General features: G+C 41.3%; 1 protein-coding gene across 3 annotated transcripts in view; it reads left to right on the plus strand.

Annotated features, from left to right (window-relative positions):
* MAP2K5 (mitogen-activated protein kinase kinase 5) overlaps window positions 1-19,999 on the plus strand; it is a 260,205-nt gene that overhangs the window by 217,285 nt on the left and 22,921 nt on the right. For all 3 annotated transcript variants that reach the window (XM_079699882.1, XM_079699883.1, XM_079699884.1), the window contains 2 exons: window positions 3,072-3,133; window positions 6,140-6,185. In XM_079699882.1, the coding sequence (XP_079556008.1) occupies window positions 3,072-3,133; window positions 6,140-6,185 (108 nt within the window). The remainder of the gene's footprint in view (window positions 1-3,071; window positions 3,134-6,139; window positions 6,186-19,999) is intronic.

Genomic DNA, 19,999 nt, shown 5'->3' on the forward strand with positions numbered 1-19,999 from the left:
TGTCTCGCTCTAACCCCACAGTGACTGGCTAGTTTCCCTCCCTGGGTGCCACGGCGATGCTGAAGTGGCTTTACTGCGAGCCTCCTTCCCTCCTTCACACAGGTTGGAATTAGATAATGAAATAGACAGTTTCTCGGAGATTTTTTACAGCCTGATTTAAACTAACTTCTAATTTTACTTGCTTAAAAGTGAGAAAAGTATACTTAAAAATCCTCCAGCATGGGGAATACTGTCAAGTCTGTTCGTTTGCCTTCTTTGGATTGACAGCCTGCGTGCTTCTGTGGAGTTGGAGGCTCTCAGAGGACTCCCCCACCCCGTGTTTGCGTGTGGCATTCTGAACCCGCCCCCCACTAGTCAGTCTTCTGTATCTCAGAAAATCCTCCTCTGAGATACACAGGAGACGTGGATTTTAATGAAAAGAAATATCTGGCATTATGCTTGTGAGATTAGAATTTCCCCCCGCATCTTTCATGACTGATTCTTTCCAGGCACCACTGAGATGAGAATCCACTCTCTGTGGTTCTGCAAAGTTGACTTGGGCTGGCATTTTCACAAGTGAAATAAATTATTCATGGGTACCACCCAGGGTTCCTTAGTTTTATATTATGAGGAACTTAACAGGCTACAATATCAGGTCTTAAATAAAATTAACTACCCATGCAAAGATGTCACAGTTTCCTCGTTTTGTTTCTCATCCACGTTAAAATGACATCTTCATCAAGTTGCCTAGTCTATAATTCATTAATTTACTCTTGGTATCATACTTTGAAATGAGGCCCACATTAGCATCACGTTTTATACCAGGATCTTTGTATAAAACCAGTCTAGAATTTTAACCATCTTGGTAAATACTCAGCCACATTAAGACAGTAGGCTTTTATTTTCCTAAACATTCATTTTAAAGCAGCTACTACTCAGACACTTCCAGTACTACAGCCTCCAAAAAAATTTCAGAAAGGAATGACTTAGAAAACTAACTACCTGATCAGAGTCCATAATTTTTGTACCTCAGACTTTGAACTGTCTTTTTACTAATAGTGTTTGAGAGAGTAAAATGTCATCTCTTGAACTGGGCCTTGTAGAATCTTGCAGGCTTGGTGATATATATGGCTTTCCTAAAACAGACTGGGCTGAAATTGATACCATGTTTTATTTTTGCTCTTCAAACTGATAGGACTTCTGTGACCATTTTATAGTACCTTTATCGAGGACTTGTCATGTTAACTGCGTGCCTTGTTTCTTTTGAGCAGACTATTTCATCGCCCCCCACCCTCTTTCACGTCCTCTCTATGTAATGCCTGCATGTAATCCTTTGCACTTGGCAAGATTTTATTTCACTCCCATTTTCCTTTGTTTTCCTTTCCTCTTGGAAGCCTTTCTCTATTGATGAGAATTTTAAGTTTACAATTACTAACCTTCCCCTCTTCTGGACAAATAATGTCAATTCAAAGAGGACAGATATGCAAAAACTAAGAAACATTTGGTTCACATTCCTTTTTTTTTTTAACTTTGGGATTTTTTTTTTTTTGGCTCCTTTGACCCCCTCAGTTCCCTTTGATTTAATTGTATTTTCCGGTAGTTTCCAATTGTTTGATTTGGAAACAAAGCCTTAATAAGAGTTCTAGTTAATTTTCTGTCTTGTAATTACCGATCTCATTTTTCTGATAATTGGCCACAGCAATTATATGTATATTTACTAATCACATAGGAGGCTGTGCAGTTGTATCTATCTGCCACCATTGATAATGACACGCATACTGCAGAGGTGCTTTTATCATCTTCTTTTTTCCACTACATCAAAGCTATTTCCTCTTGTTCTCAATAATGAATACATGCATGCATTTGACACAGTTGTGTGCTAGAGAAATTGTTTGGCTCCCACCAAATGCTGCATGCTCTGAGTTTCTTGCCTGCAGCGCTGGAAGGTTGTATGTAATGATATATTGCTCATCCAAATGGCCAAAGCACTCCAAAGCACAGTGAGATTAAAATAAGTCATTCCTTTGTTAATTTAAATAGGTGCATGTATCATACTTTGCAGGGCACTTTGTGTAGGGATGTCAGGGAGGAAAAAAGCCGCCGAAAGGTATTTTTAATAGCAAATGAGAATAGATGAGAATGGAGTCATTTGCAGCTGCCTACTTTATGTGGCTCTCTTGTTCCAACTGTAGGTCTAATGAGATGACTGTTAAAGTACTCTGCAGTGTAATTTCATTACATTCTGAGCCGTTACACTATAAACACAGTGGCGCTCTCTGTCATTCTTGAAAAAACTCCTAAATTCTTAAAGCCTTCCTTTGCAAATGGTAATGGGGTTTGCTCCCTGTGTTACATGGTAGTTGTTGTTTGTTGCTGTGTAGTTTTCTGCTCTCTTGAGTGACTGCCACCTCCACCCTAGTTCTGTTCGTGGGCAAGGTGGGCGTTTTTCATTGTGTCCTTAATTCACTGGCTTTCTCATATGATGAGTTTGCCTAGACTGGCAAATAGGCTGAAATTCCTTTTCAGGAAACGGCTTCCCCTTTAAAAAGCTTTTATATTAAAGTGAAAAAAAAAAAAAAAACCCAACTCTGACACACATGATTCAGTTAGGGGCAAGCAGTTAAAGAGCAGCTGTATATACTAATAAATGTAAATAAAAAGGGAAGTATAAATAGCAAACCCAATAAAAGAAACAAAGGTCAACACAAGAATAATTTCACAGCTCTTTGTTAATTACAAGACCATTTGTGTGTTACTTAAATAATCATTAATTTCTCATTTACACTTTCGTACCTTCTTTCCTACCCTGTGGCTATCATTGTCCTTTTTTCACCTCCCTTCCCTCTTTGCTCTCATGTTTCTCACCATGGTAAAATGTGTGTGGCTTTAAATTTGGCATTTTTACATAAACATGTGGAAGAGAGTGTAGACCGTTTTTTTAATTGGATGAGGCCTTATTTTCCTTTCCACATGGTGGTGAATCCTTGTTATATATTCATCTTTATATGCTCCTTTGGGATTGGGGGTGGAGGGTATAAAGAAAGAAAAGGAATTGTTGTGACTTTTGGTGACTTGTTTTTCCTCCATCCCAGGATTCACCCGTCCTTCCGGTTGGAGAGTTCTCCGAGCCATTTGTACATTTCATCACTCAGTGGTGAGCCCGTTTGCAAACATGCCATGCCCTCAATGTAAATGATACATGCCATTAACTCTGCGGCTCCGTGAGACCTTATGGCTCTCCCTCCTTCCTTTTGGAGACGGGAGGGACTTCGGGGCCTTGGGCAGATGGGGCAGCAAAGATGAAGAAATTGTTTAAATTATGTAAACGTTATTTACACAAAGGGTCATAAACGTACTTTAGAGGCTTTTTCCTGTTTTAATAAACTGCTGAGAATCAGGCTCCTTCTTTGAGCACAGGTACTGTTGCTATCCAATTTTTTTTTAAGAAATACATAATTTTATAGCCCCTATTGAACAGACATATGAAGCTTATTTTTATTAATGTAACCTCAAGTTACCCATAAAAGTGTCTGTCACTTAGTGGAAGCAGCATAGTTTATTAATTCATTGGATTTTCAGTAAATAACTTTTACCTTTGGTTATATTTTAGACACAATAGTGGTGTCCCATTTCGTTGAATTTTGATGTTTGAGAGACTATGAAGACACAGTTCCACTAGGCCCACTTTAACCTTTATAAGAACTGAGAGAGGAGCCACAGGATTTAGATCAAAGGGGCCCTTAGAGTCTGTAGGCAACCCCTTGTCATTTTACACCTGAGGAAACAGGCATTTTTCTGCCAAGGGTTCTTTTCCAGCCTTCTGCCTTTTTCCTCCCCATAGAATGACGTTTTCCTTTATTATCCCTTTCACACTATCCACCTCTCCCCTATTCAGAAGGACCCATGTGGTCTTGGAAGGCCTAGTTGTTACGCTGCCATCCTTCTGCCCTCTCCCTCACCCCAGCATGGAGAGAGAGAGAGAGAGAGAGAGAGAGAGAGAGAAGGAAATTAGGAGCAGAGAGCTGACCACCCCAAAGCAGGAGACAGGACTAACTAGCAGCTGTTCTGGACATTCTGGAACTCCTTCCTAAGAACCTTTACTTCTCTTTCCCTCCTTCAATCAAAGCCCTTATTTCATCGCCCCTTCAGAGTTGCATCCACTAGTGGAAAATGAGCCCTTCATTCCTGTGGTGCCACAAAATGGTGCATTCAGGATTCCTTGCTAAACCGAAATGGTTGTACACTGTCCCCTCCCCCTCCCCCCCCATGATCCATCTGATGATGCCGCTAAAGTGAAACCAAGAAATATTCCTTAATATAAATGTCGAGCTTTATCACCTTTTTGACTAAATGTAATATGTTACCTCTTATTAAAAATGTCTCGTGTAGTTTATATTCCATAGGAGAATATGTGGGGAAGAGAATTTTAACTCCCAACTTCTAAAATTTTTATTAACACCATTTCTGTTTATTTAAAATACTTACATAATATTCCGTAGCTTGTAAAAACTGTTTTCACTCTGCAAACATTTTATTTCCAAAATATGCCATGTTGGAAAAAAGGGTACGTATTGGTTTAACACTAGAATCCTAAGCTCATTAATATTAGAGCCATTATCTAGAAATATGTATCAGTCTCTCTTAATTTCCTTTACATGAAATTCCTAGAAACAGAAGCACATGATGGGAATATCCCTTTTTGAAATGCAGAAATTGAAAAACAAACCATGTGATTCCCAAGCTGCCTGGAGTGCCGGGTTTTGGCATCACCCGCTCCGAGATGTTGGATTTGTGCCGTGACTACTGTGCTTATCCTACTATGTGGTCTGAGACCAACCTGGGGGTGGGGCCCTTTCTGAGCAGAGAGGGAGAAAAGCAGATAGGGCTTTGCCTGCCTTCTGTCCAAAAAATTAATCAGCTGTTATATAAAAGTTTTATGGAGACAGAGGGAGGGATAACCTGTGTTGAAATTTCCACAGATGTCAAGCCAAAACAGAAATGATAGTGGGTAATAGCCTTGTTTTCCCAAGAGATACAGCTACTTTGGCATGTCAGGTTAAGACTGTTACCAACTCCACTGGCGAGACAGCTTGAATTACTTGCTAATGGATGCAGTATTTGAGAGATGCATATGGTTATTTATAGGGAAGGCAAATGTCCTCGATGTCATTAATGGTTCATAACTACGGTTCTTGTTTACCAAATGATCATTAGGTCTCTGTACTTAAAAAAAAAAAAATACTGTCAGCAAATGCAGAGATTGTATGAAGGGCTTTTTTTTTCTTGCTTGTTTGAGGTTGCCTTATATAAAGAAAAAGTGTTTGTGTGATTTTCCAAGTAATAGAAGCAGCAATCTCTTTTCATGACTTCATCCCACAGATACTCTGAGTTTAGTATAAATCGGCCATCAAGTAGGCAGCTTACCCCACAGTTACCTCAGTCCCATGACTGGGTGCTTCATCACGTAGCTAAGTACCTGCTATAGCTACTAATTATGACTATTGCACATAAGACGAAATATTTTGCAGGAGGAATGTGATTGTTTAAGCAGCTTAAACAAACGTAACTTTCCCACAGCTGTTTAATGAATTATCAGCTTACATGGTAGCCAAAATAAATGAAAGTTGAGATAATGTAATAACCCATTTGTAGTTTTGTAGCATTATCTAGATACCTGACTTCTTTTATATATTACTTGTCATTTGGAGTAATAATGAAGGAATGAGATGTTTTCTCATTTGACCTGATATTCATGTTTCTTTTCTTATTGTCTTATCTCAGTTACCAAAAAACAAGTATATTGTTCCCTAAATTTGTTTGAAATGAATTAATAACTGAGTCAGGAAACGAACATTGCTGCTTTTTTTTTTTTCACATTAGTTTCAGAAGTAGAATTAGGATAAATTTAAATTCATTCTTCATCTGTATTGCAAGAGTAACTCCCCCAAAAAAATCTTTGTGTTTTTGATTCATGAGATTCCCCCAAAATCTGATTAATTGAAGGCCAAAATAAAAGAGGGGGAATACATGCTAATGCTTTGGCCAAGAATTGAACATGATGAATTTTGAAAACATTCAAATTCCAGGAGAAATAGTCCATGGTGGAAATTATAGCACAAATTTACAAGTGATATAGATAATATGAGTTTTTCTCTTACAGCATGAGAAAACAACCAAAAGAAAGGCCAGCACCTGAGGAATTGATGGTAAGTAAATTTTTTTAGTTACATTAGAATTCTCCAGTTACATATCTGTGCTTAACATTCTGTTAAAAGTACCAGAATGGGATTTAAAGCATCCACAGACTCAGCAAAGCCAATATTATTTACTTCATTTCAGTGGGTGCTTTTGAAGCTCACATCCTCAGATAGTAGTTTTCACTTCTTAAAAACCCATCACCAATTTGAAACTTAATGCAGAATTCTTTTCCTTTGCCTCACACTCAAGGGTCACAAGTTAATCTAGGTTACTCCTTGTCCTCATTTGCTATTACAGCCTCTCAGAATTCAGAGAATTGATAACAGAGAAGATAGTCAGCATATTAAGTTTTTAGTGTAGTCCTACAGGAAATTCTGAATGTGGTGTGAAGTCCTCTTGGATTCGTGTAGAATGAAATTAGATTGGCTGCAAAAGATCAAGTTAATGTGAATCTTTGGTCTTTCCTCAGAAAGAGACAACTACAAGGCTGCAAGTGCTGTGTTCTCAGCTCCAAGGCCGCTTTCTTTGATTGCAAATGACAGTTTTTAGTCAAGCAGGGAGAGGAACAGAGACGTTCCCTAACAATTCCCAAATGGTCATTTATTTAGTGCAGATTGTTGATTTGACAACGCAGAAGCTGTTAGAATAACGTTAGCATCAAGCATTAATAAATAATAATTATAGTCTACTCTTTCTAATGTTTTGCATACCATTCCCTGTCTTTAGATTATTGCAATCAGGACAAATTCTGACTAGTTTTCTCTCATCACTTTAAATAGTAATCGTTTTAAAGATATCAGTTCAAAGGTTTTTAGCCTTTGTATTTCATCCTTATAAATACTCTAAGCACCCAAACTTCTCTATAATACACATTTCATCCCCAAATATAAAATAGCCATATGTTTCCCTTTTATATCATAAGTGCTTTCCAGGAAGGTAGTTTTCTTCTTCATGTTACCCCTGGAGCAAAATCTCAGTTTTCAGGGTAGTTTCAAGTTAAAGTTCACCCCTAAAACCCCTGCAATTTATAACTGTGCAGGTTTCATGTCTAGAATAAACTGGTCTTTTTTTTTTTTTTTTTTTTTGACGGGGCCAGATCTCTGATGGTTGGGAAATTCATGCAGTTAGTCACATTTGAGGAAACTTGGAACAGGTTCTAGAGATGGAGACGCATTTACCTTGTACATTATCATGCTATGTCTGGATAGCTCAGCTATTAAAACAAAGGAATAGGGTTTCATAAAACAGATATCTATTTGTAAATGCATGTTTCAATGCTGCAGTGTGTTGGCCACTTATAAATAAAACATCTGCAGATCATACATACACTCATAAATGCATCCGGATGTATGTGTTGGTAGAGAACACCACTCCAGGGTGGCAAGTTGTAAAGATAAGGCTGAAGGGTGAGTCCTTTCAGTGCCTTGAAAGCAAGAATACGTGGCTGTCTGTGTGTGGAGAGAGATGAGGAATACGTATTTCGATATATCTGTTTACAACTATACACCCTGGTGTGTGCCGTCCCATATTTTTAATTAATAAATATCAATAAATCAATAAAATACAATGAAAAATTGTCACAGGAAGCACTATCCTATACTTAATTTAACATTATTTCTAGTACTGCTCACAGTTTGATTTAAATGAGTTTATCCCCCTAGGTATAGCAATAGTGAGGCACCCCCTGGCTTAGTACAGGCTCAGTGAGGAGGCAGGAAACAATGGAATGTGTGTAAGACTCCTGTGGTCAAGGGGGTTGAGCCCTGCCCTCCTTTGGCCAAAATATTGGGCCCAGAAGGGCATAGGAAAGAAAGTGGGCTGTCCCTGGCTTGAGGAACCTGAGTCGCATCCTAGGGACCCCCTTAAGAAACCAGTCTCTTTATTCCTTCCAGCATATTAATAGCTTTAATTTTTCCTTTTCCCTCTCCATCTACAACCTGTTTGGTGGTGCTCCCATCTGGAAGCTGAGCGCATCCTCTGGAATGCATGAACTGTAGAGCCCATTTGTCACTGTGGGGGGGCGCGGGGGGACCTGCCTTTCACAAAAAGAGCAGTGTATCTCCCAAGCGTGGTGACTCCACCCAGCAGGGTACCAACATGGTCTGCACAGCTTGGGCCACATCAGCTGTGAGGCCTGCAGGATTGTTGAGGTTTCCCTATGGGCCTGCATTTTGCAAATCAAAGGGAGAGCATCAGAGGTGAAGTCGGGTGGAAATACAGAAAGTTACAGATTTGCCATCACGGAACTCTTACATGAACTTGGGTGTGACCTTGACCACCAGTGAACACAGCAAGTCCCAGCCTAAGTAAATCAGAATGCAGGGAGAGGTATGCCCAAACACCCTCACCTCTGGGCCTGGGCCTTGCACTTAGCAGGCACTCAAGTGGTTTTTGTTGTTTTATTTGGTGGAGTCACCTTATATACCAGAATACCCAAGTCTTAAAAATCATCATCTTTGCAATTTTTGACCATATCATTCCTAAAGATGACATGTAAAACTCAAGTTTAGACGCTAGAGGCTATTAAAATCCCAATGTTAGAACTCACTTAGTTGTTTAGCTGTAATTCTCTCTGCTCTGCGTGGTTGTTCCTAAGATGGCTACAGTTTTTCTGTTCTAAGTGGAAATGTTTTAAGATTGGACCAAGAACTTCCCTTAATGCTCACATTTGGGGGAGGCCAGGGTCCACATGAACTGGTACCGTTTTCTGGCATGTAGCCCTTAAGCTACATAAAGAATTAACTCAGAAGTCTCATCATCGGCATCCACATCATCTTGGGGGATCTCAGAACCAGGTAGACAACTGATTCAGTAGATATTTATAGACTATTATGTGCAAAGTCCTGTGCTAGACTCAGCAGAAGATGCAGGGTAAGCTTCACACATACAGTGTTGCAGGGGGTAGGGCAAGTATTCAAATAATTAGAATAAACTAAGTACTATAAAAGAATTGCAGAGTTCTGTGGGGATCCATATGGGGAAATGGGGAAAAGCTATATGGAGAAGGTATCATTTGAAAACAGCCTTTGGAGGATAGATTGAATTTTAATAGAGAGTTTGCAAGGGGTCATTCCAGGCAGAGGAAAGAATGGGTAAAGCATGAGTGTGTCGAGTCCCCAAACCTTTTCAGAGCAATATGAAACCTCTAGTGCTTGCTGGAACAGAAATTCCATTGACATTGGCCTCATGGAGTCACAAACCCACAAAGGTAGAGCTCAAATAGGCAATATATTCACCACCAGCTGGGCAATCTGTTAAGAAATTCCACTTCTAATAGAAGGAACCCTAGTACCCAGGCCTGAAAACTTTGACTTGTCATAGAAGCAGCACACCCACCCATAAGTACCTTTTTTCTTGAGTTAATTCTTTTGAGTGGACTCTATTCAGTTAAAGGGAAGTCCTTCATCCTTGGGGAAGATCTGACCTTTCTTCAATTCTTTAAGAGTTATTGCATGCATCAGGAGTCAGCTTTAAACCCAGCAAAGGAAAACCAGCCATGCAGGCAGCCCAGGAGCATTTGGCATGCTGACACAGCCAGACAGATAGGAACCCCACACACTCTTTCTGTTCCTGTGACGATGATTCCGTAATTAAAGAACCCACTTTTAAATCACTCTGACGTAAAGCACAGGAAAGACCTATATCAGTGCTGCCCCAGCTCTGTGACTGAAGACCAACAAACATAGAAAAAAGTTTCCAGGCCGTAGAAACTCTGAGGAGGTGGCAGACGGTGTTCAGAGGCTTCAGACAACCAAGCAAACATGTCACAGCTTATGTGGGAAAAGGGCAGCTTCTGCTAGTCAGAAAGGATTGATGGGATTGCAGCAAAGAGGGGAGAGGATGATGATGCGAAGGCAGTAGGGAAAGTTTCCCAAAATGTCAATAATCAGATTGAGGGAAGCAAAAAATTAAGAATCATACCTCTGCACTCAGGGACAGAGACAACCTGAGGTGAAGGCACAGAGATGGAGAGGTGCGTGGCTGGCTTGGCTATTCAAATTATATGTTTACGTATTTTTAAGTAAAAGGGACAGGTGAGCAGCCTTACTGTATAGACCATCTGCTTGTGTAAACCACAGAGAAGTCCTTCTGCCGAATTAATCTTCCTTTCGGGTTCTTTTGTAGCGAAGGTCAGGCGGATTTAGCAGGGAAGCTTCCTTTCCCTTGTCAGCAGCTCTCCAATCCCTCTCCACTTCTGTGTCTTCATCTGCAAAATGAAGGGGATGGACCAGATCAGCAATCCTTGACCTAGGGTCTGTGACTTCATTCAGGAAGTCTGTTAGAGCCCCTGAAATTACACCCAAAATTGTATATGCATGTGGCGATTTGCATTTTTTTAAAGAAGAATTCATGGCTGTCATCAGTTTTTCAAAGGGGACTGTGACCCTAAGTGATTGTTCAGCTCCCTCACTACCTTCCCACTCTGATAGTTAGAGCTCTGCAGCCAGGACAGGACAAGCCTCTCAGGAGGGAGGCATTCGTTTGGAGGGTGAAACGCTTGCTTGGGGGAAGGGAAGGAAAGGGAAGGGCCCTCCCTGTGGGACTCTGCAGGGCTTCCCACCAGCTCTCAGGCGGCCCTTTAACCTCTCAGCCTATCCTGAATGTGGGCCTTGATTCGAGCAGGGAAGGTGTGGGCCATGGGCTCCTATGCAGTTACAATTTGGATTCAGAGCGCTGTAGATCCTTCTATGCATTTAGAGTGTTTCCAGAAGCTTTCCATGTCTAAGCTCTATTTAATGGAATCTATGCATAGTAAGTAATCAGGCCAGAAGAAGCAGCATCCCGGTTTGAGATCAATCGCTGGCTAATACTTTAGCTAGGCCACTTTATTATCTCATGCTGATCCGATTGCCATTCTCCTCCTCCTTTGTCCCATGCACTTTGACTGTGGTAAAAGTACGTATCACATACATATTAAAAACATATACCCATTCTATCTGTATGTAAATGCATGAGGCACAGCTGGATATTGCAGAGGAGTTTGATTTACTAATAGTTATTATCTGTTCTAGCTGTTCAGTGGCAGAGAGAATTTCAGAGAAACAAGCTGGCGCAGAAATTGTCTTTATGCTATAACTCTACTGCTTTAGTAATTGTTTAAAAACATGGCTTTTCTCCTTAGGTTCTAATAATGCCTGTTATTTTGTGCATTTCCTTGTACATTCCAGAGCAGGGCATCCTCGTTTAGCATTTCCTCAGCTTTGGTTTTCTATCCAGGAGCCTGAGAAGAAACACAGAGTGCAGTTTGCAATTGAAATTTGACATTTTGCTTAGAAAGCAAGTAAATAGTGGGACTGGAAACATGACAGAAGCAGGTGTGGGTCCTGAGGGAGGGGTGTCACTTATAATCAAAACAGTGCTTTTAGATTTTGTTTTCCTTCGTCTAAATCCCAGCAGCTGCAAACTTGAAGGCATCTCATTTCTCAGAGAAGGCTTTGTGTATTGAAGGTGGTATTGTTTGGGGGCTAATAAACACCAAACTGCTCCAGAAAAATCTGTTTAAACATTTAATTACTTGCAAAGAGATGTTAACTTGTTTAATTCCTCTAAATTAAATTGTCACTGGTAGCTTTTCTGCTTATCCAAACCTGATGGTAATTACATTTTCAGATAGATTGGTGGGTTGTTCTTTAAGTTAATCAAGGTATGTGATAAATTGGGCATCTGCATGGTCCCTTTTAAAAATCGGAAAATCCACCACATTAGAATTTTTCTCTCCAGCACTCAAATTCCGGTGTGACTTCTGGGTTTAGACCAAATGGCTTTGTTCACCATGTGGGACCCAAACCCACAAAATGCATGGGACGATTAAGGAGATGATTTTATTCAGGCACTTGCAATAGGGATAATGTTTATTAATGAGGAACGTCTCAAAGCAACTGGAGGGGGCCAAGGTTATGGAGGCAGGTAAACAAGGGAGTCATCCGCCAGCCTTACGGAAGTCATGAGGAAGGATGGAAAGGGGTCTTATCTCTGTGTGAGCAGGATGATCCTTCGTAGCTAACAAGAGAGTAGGGAGATTCTTCACCTGTTACTCCTTTCTGGGAGTGCAGGGCTCAGATAAAGTTCAGCATTATCACCTCATTCTACTAACTGCATCAAAAATGAGTTCCGGTTTATTTTGATCAGGGCTTACAGGTGTCCTAAGTACAAATATGAGGAAAGGCACATTTCCACAGCCCCCTTGCATAGTGCTCACGGACAATGTGATTGCAATCTAAGCTTTTTAAGATACTAATGATGGTTTATACCAAGGGGGGAGGGGGGTGGGTAGGATGAATTGGGAGATTGGGATGGACATATATACACTATTAATACTATGTATAAAATAGATAACTAATGAGAACCTACTGTATGGCACAGGGAACTCTACTCAATGTTCTGTGGTGCTTTAAATGGGAAGGAAATCCAAAAAAAGAGGGGATATATGTATACGTTTAGCTTATTCACTTTGCTGTACAGTAGAAACACAATATTGTAAAGCAACTATACTCCAATAAAAAGTTTTTTAAAATAAATAAATATCATATAAGATAAATTTTTAAAAAAGATACTAATGATGGTTTAATAAGCAATTCTGAACTTGGTGGTAGTTTAGTACCTTTAGCTAGTTTGTTGCCTCATATGGAGCATGTTTTAAAATAGACCGTTAGGGCCAGACTTAGTGTGTGTCTGGCTTCCAGTTCTTGCAGACATCAGTTTTGCTTTTGGTTATTCATTTGGAGGTGCACATCAGCTTATTGGCCAAGGCACCCCAAATTTGCAGGGGGAAACCCTGGATAGGATTGAAACTTCAACTAAATATTTTCTTCGAGCACAAAAGGCATCACAGAATCCTGGGGGCCAGTTGACAACCATGTAATGATTTTTTTTTTTTCAAGTTCTAAAGGCCATTAAAATCATCTGTTTGTGTCTGCTTATAAATAGGAATCCACTAGTAAGAAGTTGATTTTAGCTTTTAATTGCACATAATTACAACGGCAGAATCACCGTCTGGATGCTTGAGATCACACTAAATCAGACAGCTTTAATTTGAATTTTTGATGACATGTTAGCACTTCAGCAAGAACAGAGAGATTATAACCCCAGAAAACAAGCTTTGTTTTTCCATAGATGTGACTGCTTAATCTCTTCACGAGACTTTAGCAGATAAATACATGTGTGTTAAGTGTGTGTGTATTTATATACATGCACATAGCAAGAGAGATACAGATAGATAAAATCTGTCATTCCTTGATCATGGCGACCTGACAGTTTTAATTTCCCAGTTTAGGATAACTTTTTTCCTCCATCAGTCAAGTCAGATCTCTTAATACGGTGTTGATTTGCCCGTTTAAGATTGCGGTTTTTTGAACTCCTGCCTGCAAGGCTTTCTTGTTTTACTGGACTGTCATCTTCCCAGCATCACATTTCAAGGCACAATAATGCTGCATAGACCACAGGAACAGTTTGGTTACCTTGGTTGCCGTAAAGTGGATCAGTGGGGCCGCTTTTCAGTGTTCTGCCACATTCACAGCGGCTAAGCTGGCTCTTTAGAGTATGTTGTACATTCCTTCCTCCTTTGACGCTACTCAACTCACGGGGAGTTTCTGTTATTTGGGTGATGGCCTCAGCCTAGGATTCTCTCCTCTCTGCTGTCCTTGAACTTCTCCATCCTCCTCCCTGCAGCTTTCCCTACTCTTCCCCTTCACAGTGCTTGCTCCCTTCTCGGAAGCTCTCCACCATTTATTGCCTCTAACTTGAAACAGCGATTAATTACATAAATTATATATTCATGGTAGATTCACAGATTGGTTCATACAGTATGGTGATTCCTAACTCGGGCAACTTATCAGAACCATCTGAGTGGGTTTAAAAAAAAAAATGCCTGGATCTCAACCCAGATCAAAGAATCTCTGACATTTGGGCCAGGGAGCAGGTACTGGTGGTTTTTGTTGTTTTTAAAAGCTCTCCAGGTGAAACTCACTGGTTTGATACCTTTTTTCTCCAACTAGATTGTAAGTGCCTTGAAGGAGAAGCATGATCTTTAATTCAGTTCCTAGCTTGGTCCTATGCTGCTGTCATTCAGGCGAGTTCTCTGTTCTGATTAAAAGAAGAGAAACCACTATCAATTAGTATTCTTTGCATGTGCCATTTGTGTTCTAATCCATTTCAGAAAAACACTGTACTAGACATAAAGACAAACAAGACATGTCCCTTGTTCTCCAGGAACTCAGAGTAAAGTTGAGGAAACTCACCCAAGAACAAGCCATCCCTGGACTCTGTGATATTCAGTGTAAGTTAGGATGGCCGTATTAGAACTACATGGTCTGATCAGAGGTTTTTGTTTGACTTCCTGCTATGAGAGGTCATGTGGGTAAAATCATTTGGCGCCAAAATAATGGAATGTCTAGGATGTTGCAGTGTTTGCAGGGATAACATTCAAAGCTTTTAACAACCAGTGTAGCCAGACCCATCAGAACAGGCACTAGGGTTTGGCTGTACACCCTGAAAGTACGGGAAGAGCAAGAAAGTGTAAAGCAGGCCTTGCTCAGTGGCACCTGTGATCTTTGGCGTGTGTTCTGACCTCTTGGGAATTCACCTTTGACAATTAAATCCAAATCAAGAGGTCATTAGAGAGTCAAGACTTAGAGGAGACCACCTGGCCAGCACCATCTTTGCCAGGTTAGATTGATGGCAGGGGACCCCAAGGTCTTTATCAGCATATCAGATGTGGGCCACCCCGTGCCCCCCAGCTCTCGGGGATAATGGATTAGGTTGAAAAATCTGGAGACAGCCACTTGTGGGGGAAATACAAAAGGATCTTGAAGCCCAGTCTCTGTGATTTGGGAATCGCCGTTGAAAGCAGCCAACTTGTTTTCCTGTGAGTACACTCCAATAAATAGATGCAATTCTTATCAATAATTAATGAGTCTAACCAGGAATTTCAAGGGCTGGAAAAATATTAGAAGCCTCCTATTTACCGTTGTAACCAGCTGGATTTGTTTAATGGGTTGTTTGCTTTTTAATTTGTAGCAGTTTTGAGAGAGACCTTTGGGGACCCCGAGCCTTGTGGTTTCAGTGAGGCCCTTTGTAGATACACAGCTATTTGGGGGCCAAATCTGCCTGCAGATAACTTGAGGTTCACTTGGCCGTTTAGAGACTGCAGAAAGGCAGTGGTGACATTTGGGCCTTCTGTCCTCTATTCGATTTTCAAGATTAGAATTAAACATTAGGCCGTGGTCTACCGAGAGACATTTGCCGGAGTGTGGACTAGTTTCTTCCCAGTATCCTGGTTTACCATTTCTCTGTTCTCTTAATATAAACGGTCACTGATTCTGAAGTAGGAGAATAGGTACCATTCATTTATTTGTGCAAAGATTCCCTTGATACAAATAAAAATGGAATTTTCAAATGTAACCCGATTAACTCTTAATTGTATACCAATAGCCTGTGTGTGTCTCAGCTCCCTCAGAAGGCTTCTGAATGGCCTGCATCTCTTTTTAAACTTGGGGGGATTCAATTAATAGCAGGACTTTCTAATTGTAGGATTGTTGTGGAGTTGACAAAAATTTGTATAAATAGGGTACATTTTTCCACTTAAGAGGGCTGTGCTGAGACATTTTTAATTGGATTTTCATGGTGATTGACAGCATTTGATTATGACAGTAACTTTATTTGGCTGGACTGCTTTAGCCTCTTGTTCAGATTTTTCCATCAAAGCTCTTTTTTATCCTCTGAATCCCCAGTGGAGCAGCAGTCATTGTGGAAGAGCCTTTTAGCACCTTTGTTGTAGCCATCCCTGGTGATGATTGGGCCCAGCTGGTAGTAGATAAGAAAATGTTCCTTTCACAAAGAGGCTGTGTCTCCCGCCTCTGCGGTTTCAATAATTTTAAGAGCCCCCCAAACCTGTTGAGGATTAGAAGTAGCTTTAGATGTGAAATGAGTGTTAAGTATTAGTAATCGGCAGATTAGGGCCCCAGGGACAATGAGAGATAAACAACTGCAATTAAGGCAAATCTGCCGATGTAAACAAAATTTAGCAGAAACAGATGCCCTAACCATTTTAGGGGATTGATTTGAGGGCACCAAGGAATCGATTTTTGTCTTGTTTACACTTTCAAACCCCTGTGATATACTGGAAGGCTAAATATTTCATACAGCCTGATTTTAGTTAATTTTTTTTTCAGCGCCTCACAGTAGGTGCCTCTCTTCTCACAGTGACCAGGCCTGAGTTTATTCAGCATTCACAGGGAGCAGCTAATTGTCTATGAAGGGCCCCCATGTTTAAATGGGCTTGACAGGAATTTAAATTTTGTTTCAATCAACCCCTGTGCTCACAGCCTGCTCCAGTTTCTAATTTTTAAATTAAACATGATTTTTTTTTTTTTTTTTTTTAAGCCACAGGCTTGCCTCTGCAATACTCTCGCTCTAACTCTGGGGAAGGCAAATCGGCAACCCTGGAATGCTGGCTTTTGCAGGGCCTGAGGCACCAGCTCCAGGGCTGGAAAATTCTTTCTCCAAAACGAGCTTTTCCTTCCCCTGTCGGGGAGGTCAGCAGAGCTTAGGCTGGGCAGCTCAGCTTCCTGCCTTCAGAAATGGCCCCCTTTCCAGCTCTCCTGTGCAGGCAGCAGTGCACATCATCTGGAAAGTGGGTTAAGTACCAAAGGAAGGCGTAAGGCTAGCTTTTCGGGGGCTGGCTGAGTTGTAACCCATTGCACGTCTAGTGCAGATTTGTATTTCAGCAGCCTTTTCTGCCCTTGTGCGACAGGGAGACAATGTCAGACCTGTGCGTCTCAGTACACACTCACCGTTTTTCTTTGCTGAGTATCTGCTCTGGGTAGAGCATCCAGCCCGATGCCGAGGAAGCAGTCAGCCCTGAGTCCTGCCCTCAACCAGCTTACAGTCTAGCAAGAAAGATGAGGATATGAACAGCCAAGCACAGGATAGATTGTTAGACTCGCCAAAGGCCCTCCCGCACCTGCTCCTGCCCGCCTTCAGCTGCCCCTCCACCTCATGGCACTCCTGTACACGCAGCCTGAACTCTAACAGTCCCCTAATGCGTGAGCCTCACATGGTCACGTCTTTGTGCTGTTTCTTCGGCAAGAATGCCCTTTCCTCATGTCCACGTGGTGAACTCCTACTCAGCCTCCAAGACTCAACTGGCACAGCCTCTGTGAAGCTTTCTCCGGCCTGCTTCAGTAAGGTTGCTGGCTTCCTGTTGTATGTCACCCTTCTTTCTGGCAAGTACCTGTATCAGTGCACTTTTCACACTTTGTGGTGGTAACTTAACAGCCCATAAACAAGAGGAAGAGATCATGTCTTCTTTATTTTGTATCCTCAGCATCTAGCCCAATCCCTAGCCCCAAGTTGAATGCTCAATAAATAGTTATGAATTGAAATGATATGAATTTAACAGGTACGATGAGTTCTGGGGAAGGCAAGATTTCTTCCAGCCATGGGTATCTGGGGAGGCTTTGTGAATGGGGTGACAAATGAGCCAGACCTTGCAAGACATTGGGGTATTTATGTGAGTGTATTACTTTCTGCACACACGTGAAACACAGCTTAGATCCAATATCCATACTGGTCAGAATCCGTACTACACCTTATTTCCTCTGAAATTACTTGAAAGAAATTGGAGCAACAATTGCATACAACTTGGGGCTGCAGATAAATTCAGAAAGACTTCTAATTTTTAACCTTAAAGAAAAGATTTATTTTAGAGAGAGAAATTAAGCTAAACAGATAACATTTTTAAAAACATGCGTTTCCAGAGTTCTTTCATATATGCTATCTCATCTGACCTTCACACAAACACTGTAAAGATTATTCTTATTCCCATTTTACTGATGCATTAAACTGGGGCTCAGAGAGGTTAATTCACTTGCCTAGAGTGACACAGCCAGGAAAAATGCAGGACTGTTCTGTACTACATCAAAGCTAATACCTATTGATGCATAGTGGACAGGGGCTTGTTATTGTGGTTGTGGGAATTTCAGCTAAGTCAGGCCATTTCTAGAAATCCAAAACAAAACTAATACAAACGCCCCACAAAGAAATGTGTAGAATTTCAGCAGTTTGTGCTTGTGAGACCAAAACTGCCCTTCTAGAATGCTTACTCAACTCAGTCCTTATAGTCCCCTCCACCTTGGCCTCGCCCGGAATCTGCAGGGCTGTGGTCGAATCAGAGAGCTTGTATCTGGACACAGCGGCCGGGGCCTGACAGAGGCCTGAACCTCAGTGCAAACAAACCAAATTGTAAGAGAAAAAGTAATCACCAGCAGTTTGCACCTGTCTGTTAGTTGGTAATCTGAAGGGAAGCTGTGAAAATTTGTGAGCTATTACTGCTTTTTGGTTTTGTCAACCTGCAGCAAAAACTGAAGGTGTAGTACGTTCTGCAATTTATCTGGCCACAAAACCTTCTCTCATTTTTAGTTCTACCATCGCGATTATAGAAGTGAGTGGCTTCTAAGAGATATTACTCTCTGAGTTTGGGAGAAATTTCTTTTTTTTTTTTAAATAAATTTATTTATTTATTTATTTTGGGTTGTGTTGGGTCTTCGTTTCTGTGCGAGGGCTTTCTCTCGTTGCGGCAAGCAGGGGCCACTCTTCATCGCGGTGTGCGGGCCTCTCACTGTCGCGGCCTCTTTTGTTGTGGAGCACAGGCTCCAGACGCGCAGGCTCAGTAGTTTTGGCTCACGGGCCCAGTCGCTCCGCGGCGTGTGGGATCTTCCCAGACCAGGGCTCGAACCCGTGTCCCCTGCATTGGCAGGCAGATTCTCAACCACTGCGCCACCAGGGAAGCCCTGGGAGAAATTTCTTAACTCAGCAAACCTTACTGAGCACATTCTATATGCAGAATATATTGCTAGGTGCTATAGTTCAGTGCTACTCAAATATGGACAGTGGGGGCTTCCCTGGTGGCTCAGTGGTCAAGAATCCGCCTGCCAATGCAGGGGACACGGGTTCGAGCCCTGGTCCGGGAAGATCCCACATGCCGCGGAGCAGCTAAGCCCATGCACCACAACTACTGAGCCCACATGCCACAACTACTGAAGCCCATGTACCTAGAGCCCGTGCTCCACAAGAGAAGCCACCGCAATGAGAAGCCTGCGCACCGCAAGGAAGAGCAGCCCCCGCTCGCCACAACTAGAGAAAGCCCACGCGCAGCAACGAAGACCAAAAATAAATAATAAAAAATTTTTAAAAAGGTAACTGTACTTAAAAAATATATATATATATGGACGGTATGCTAGTGGTAGTATCTGAACTGTTTCTTGAACACACAATGAGGAGTTTGTACCAGAATATAAATCAAGCGTGTCTCAAAGTCTTCTGTTTAACTCACCTGACATTTTTTTGTCGCAAAACTACCTCAGTGAGGAAGCTGTGTGCTGATTTACTTTGTGGCATAGCTCCTTATCTTCTGGCAAACTAGTAACAAAGGGCTCCCAGACCATTACTTGAGTTGCACAGCTGTAAGGAATACAGAGGCTGATGAAACACTAATCTTGCCCTCCAGGAACTTACGGTGTGGTGAGGAAACCATTGCAGCCTCTGCAGCTGGCACGATACAAGGCACAAAGTGGCTGTTCAATGATCTCTGTTGAATAGATGATCAAAAAGAACTAAATAAAAGGCAATCTTCAGAATGGGAAAAAAAATTATAAACTCTGTATCTGTTAAGGGGTTAATATCCAAAATATACAAAGAACTCATACAACTCAATAGCAAGAAAAACAAACAATTTAAAAATGGGCAAAGGACCTGAATAGATGCTTTTCCAAAGAAGATATACGAATGACCAACAGGTACATCACTAATTACAAGGGAAATGTAA

Source organism: Hyperoodon ampullatus (assembly GCF_949752795.1).
Source record: "Hyperoodon ampullatus genome assembly, chromosome: 3".
NCBI lineage: Eukaryota > Metazoa > Chordata > Mammalia > Artiodactyla > Ziphiidae > Hyperoodon > Hyperoodon ampullatus.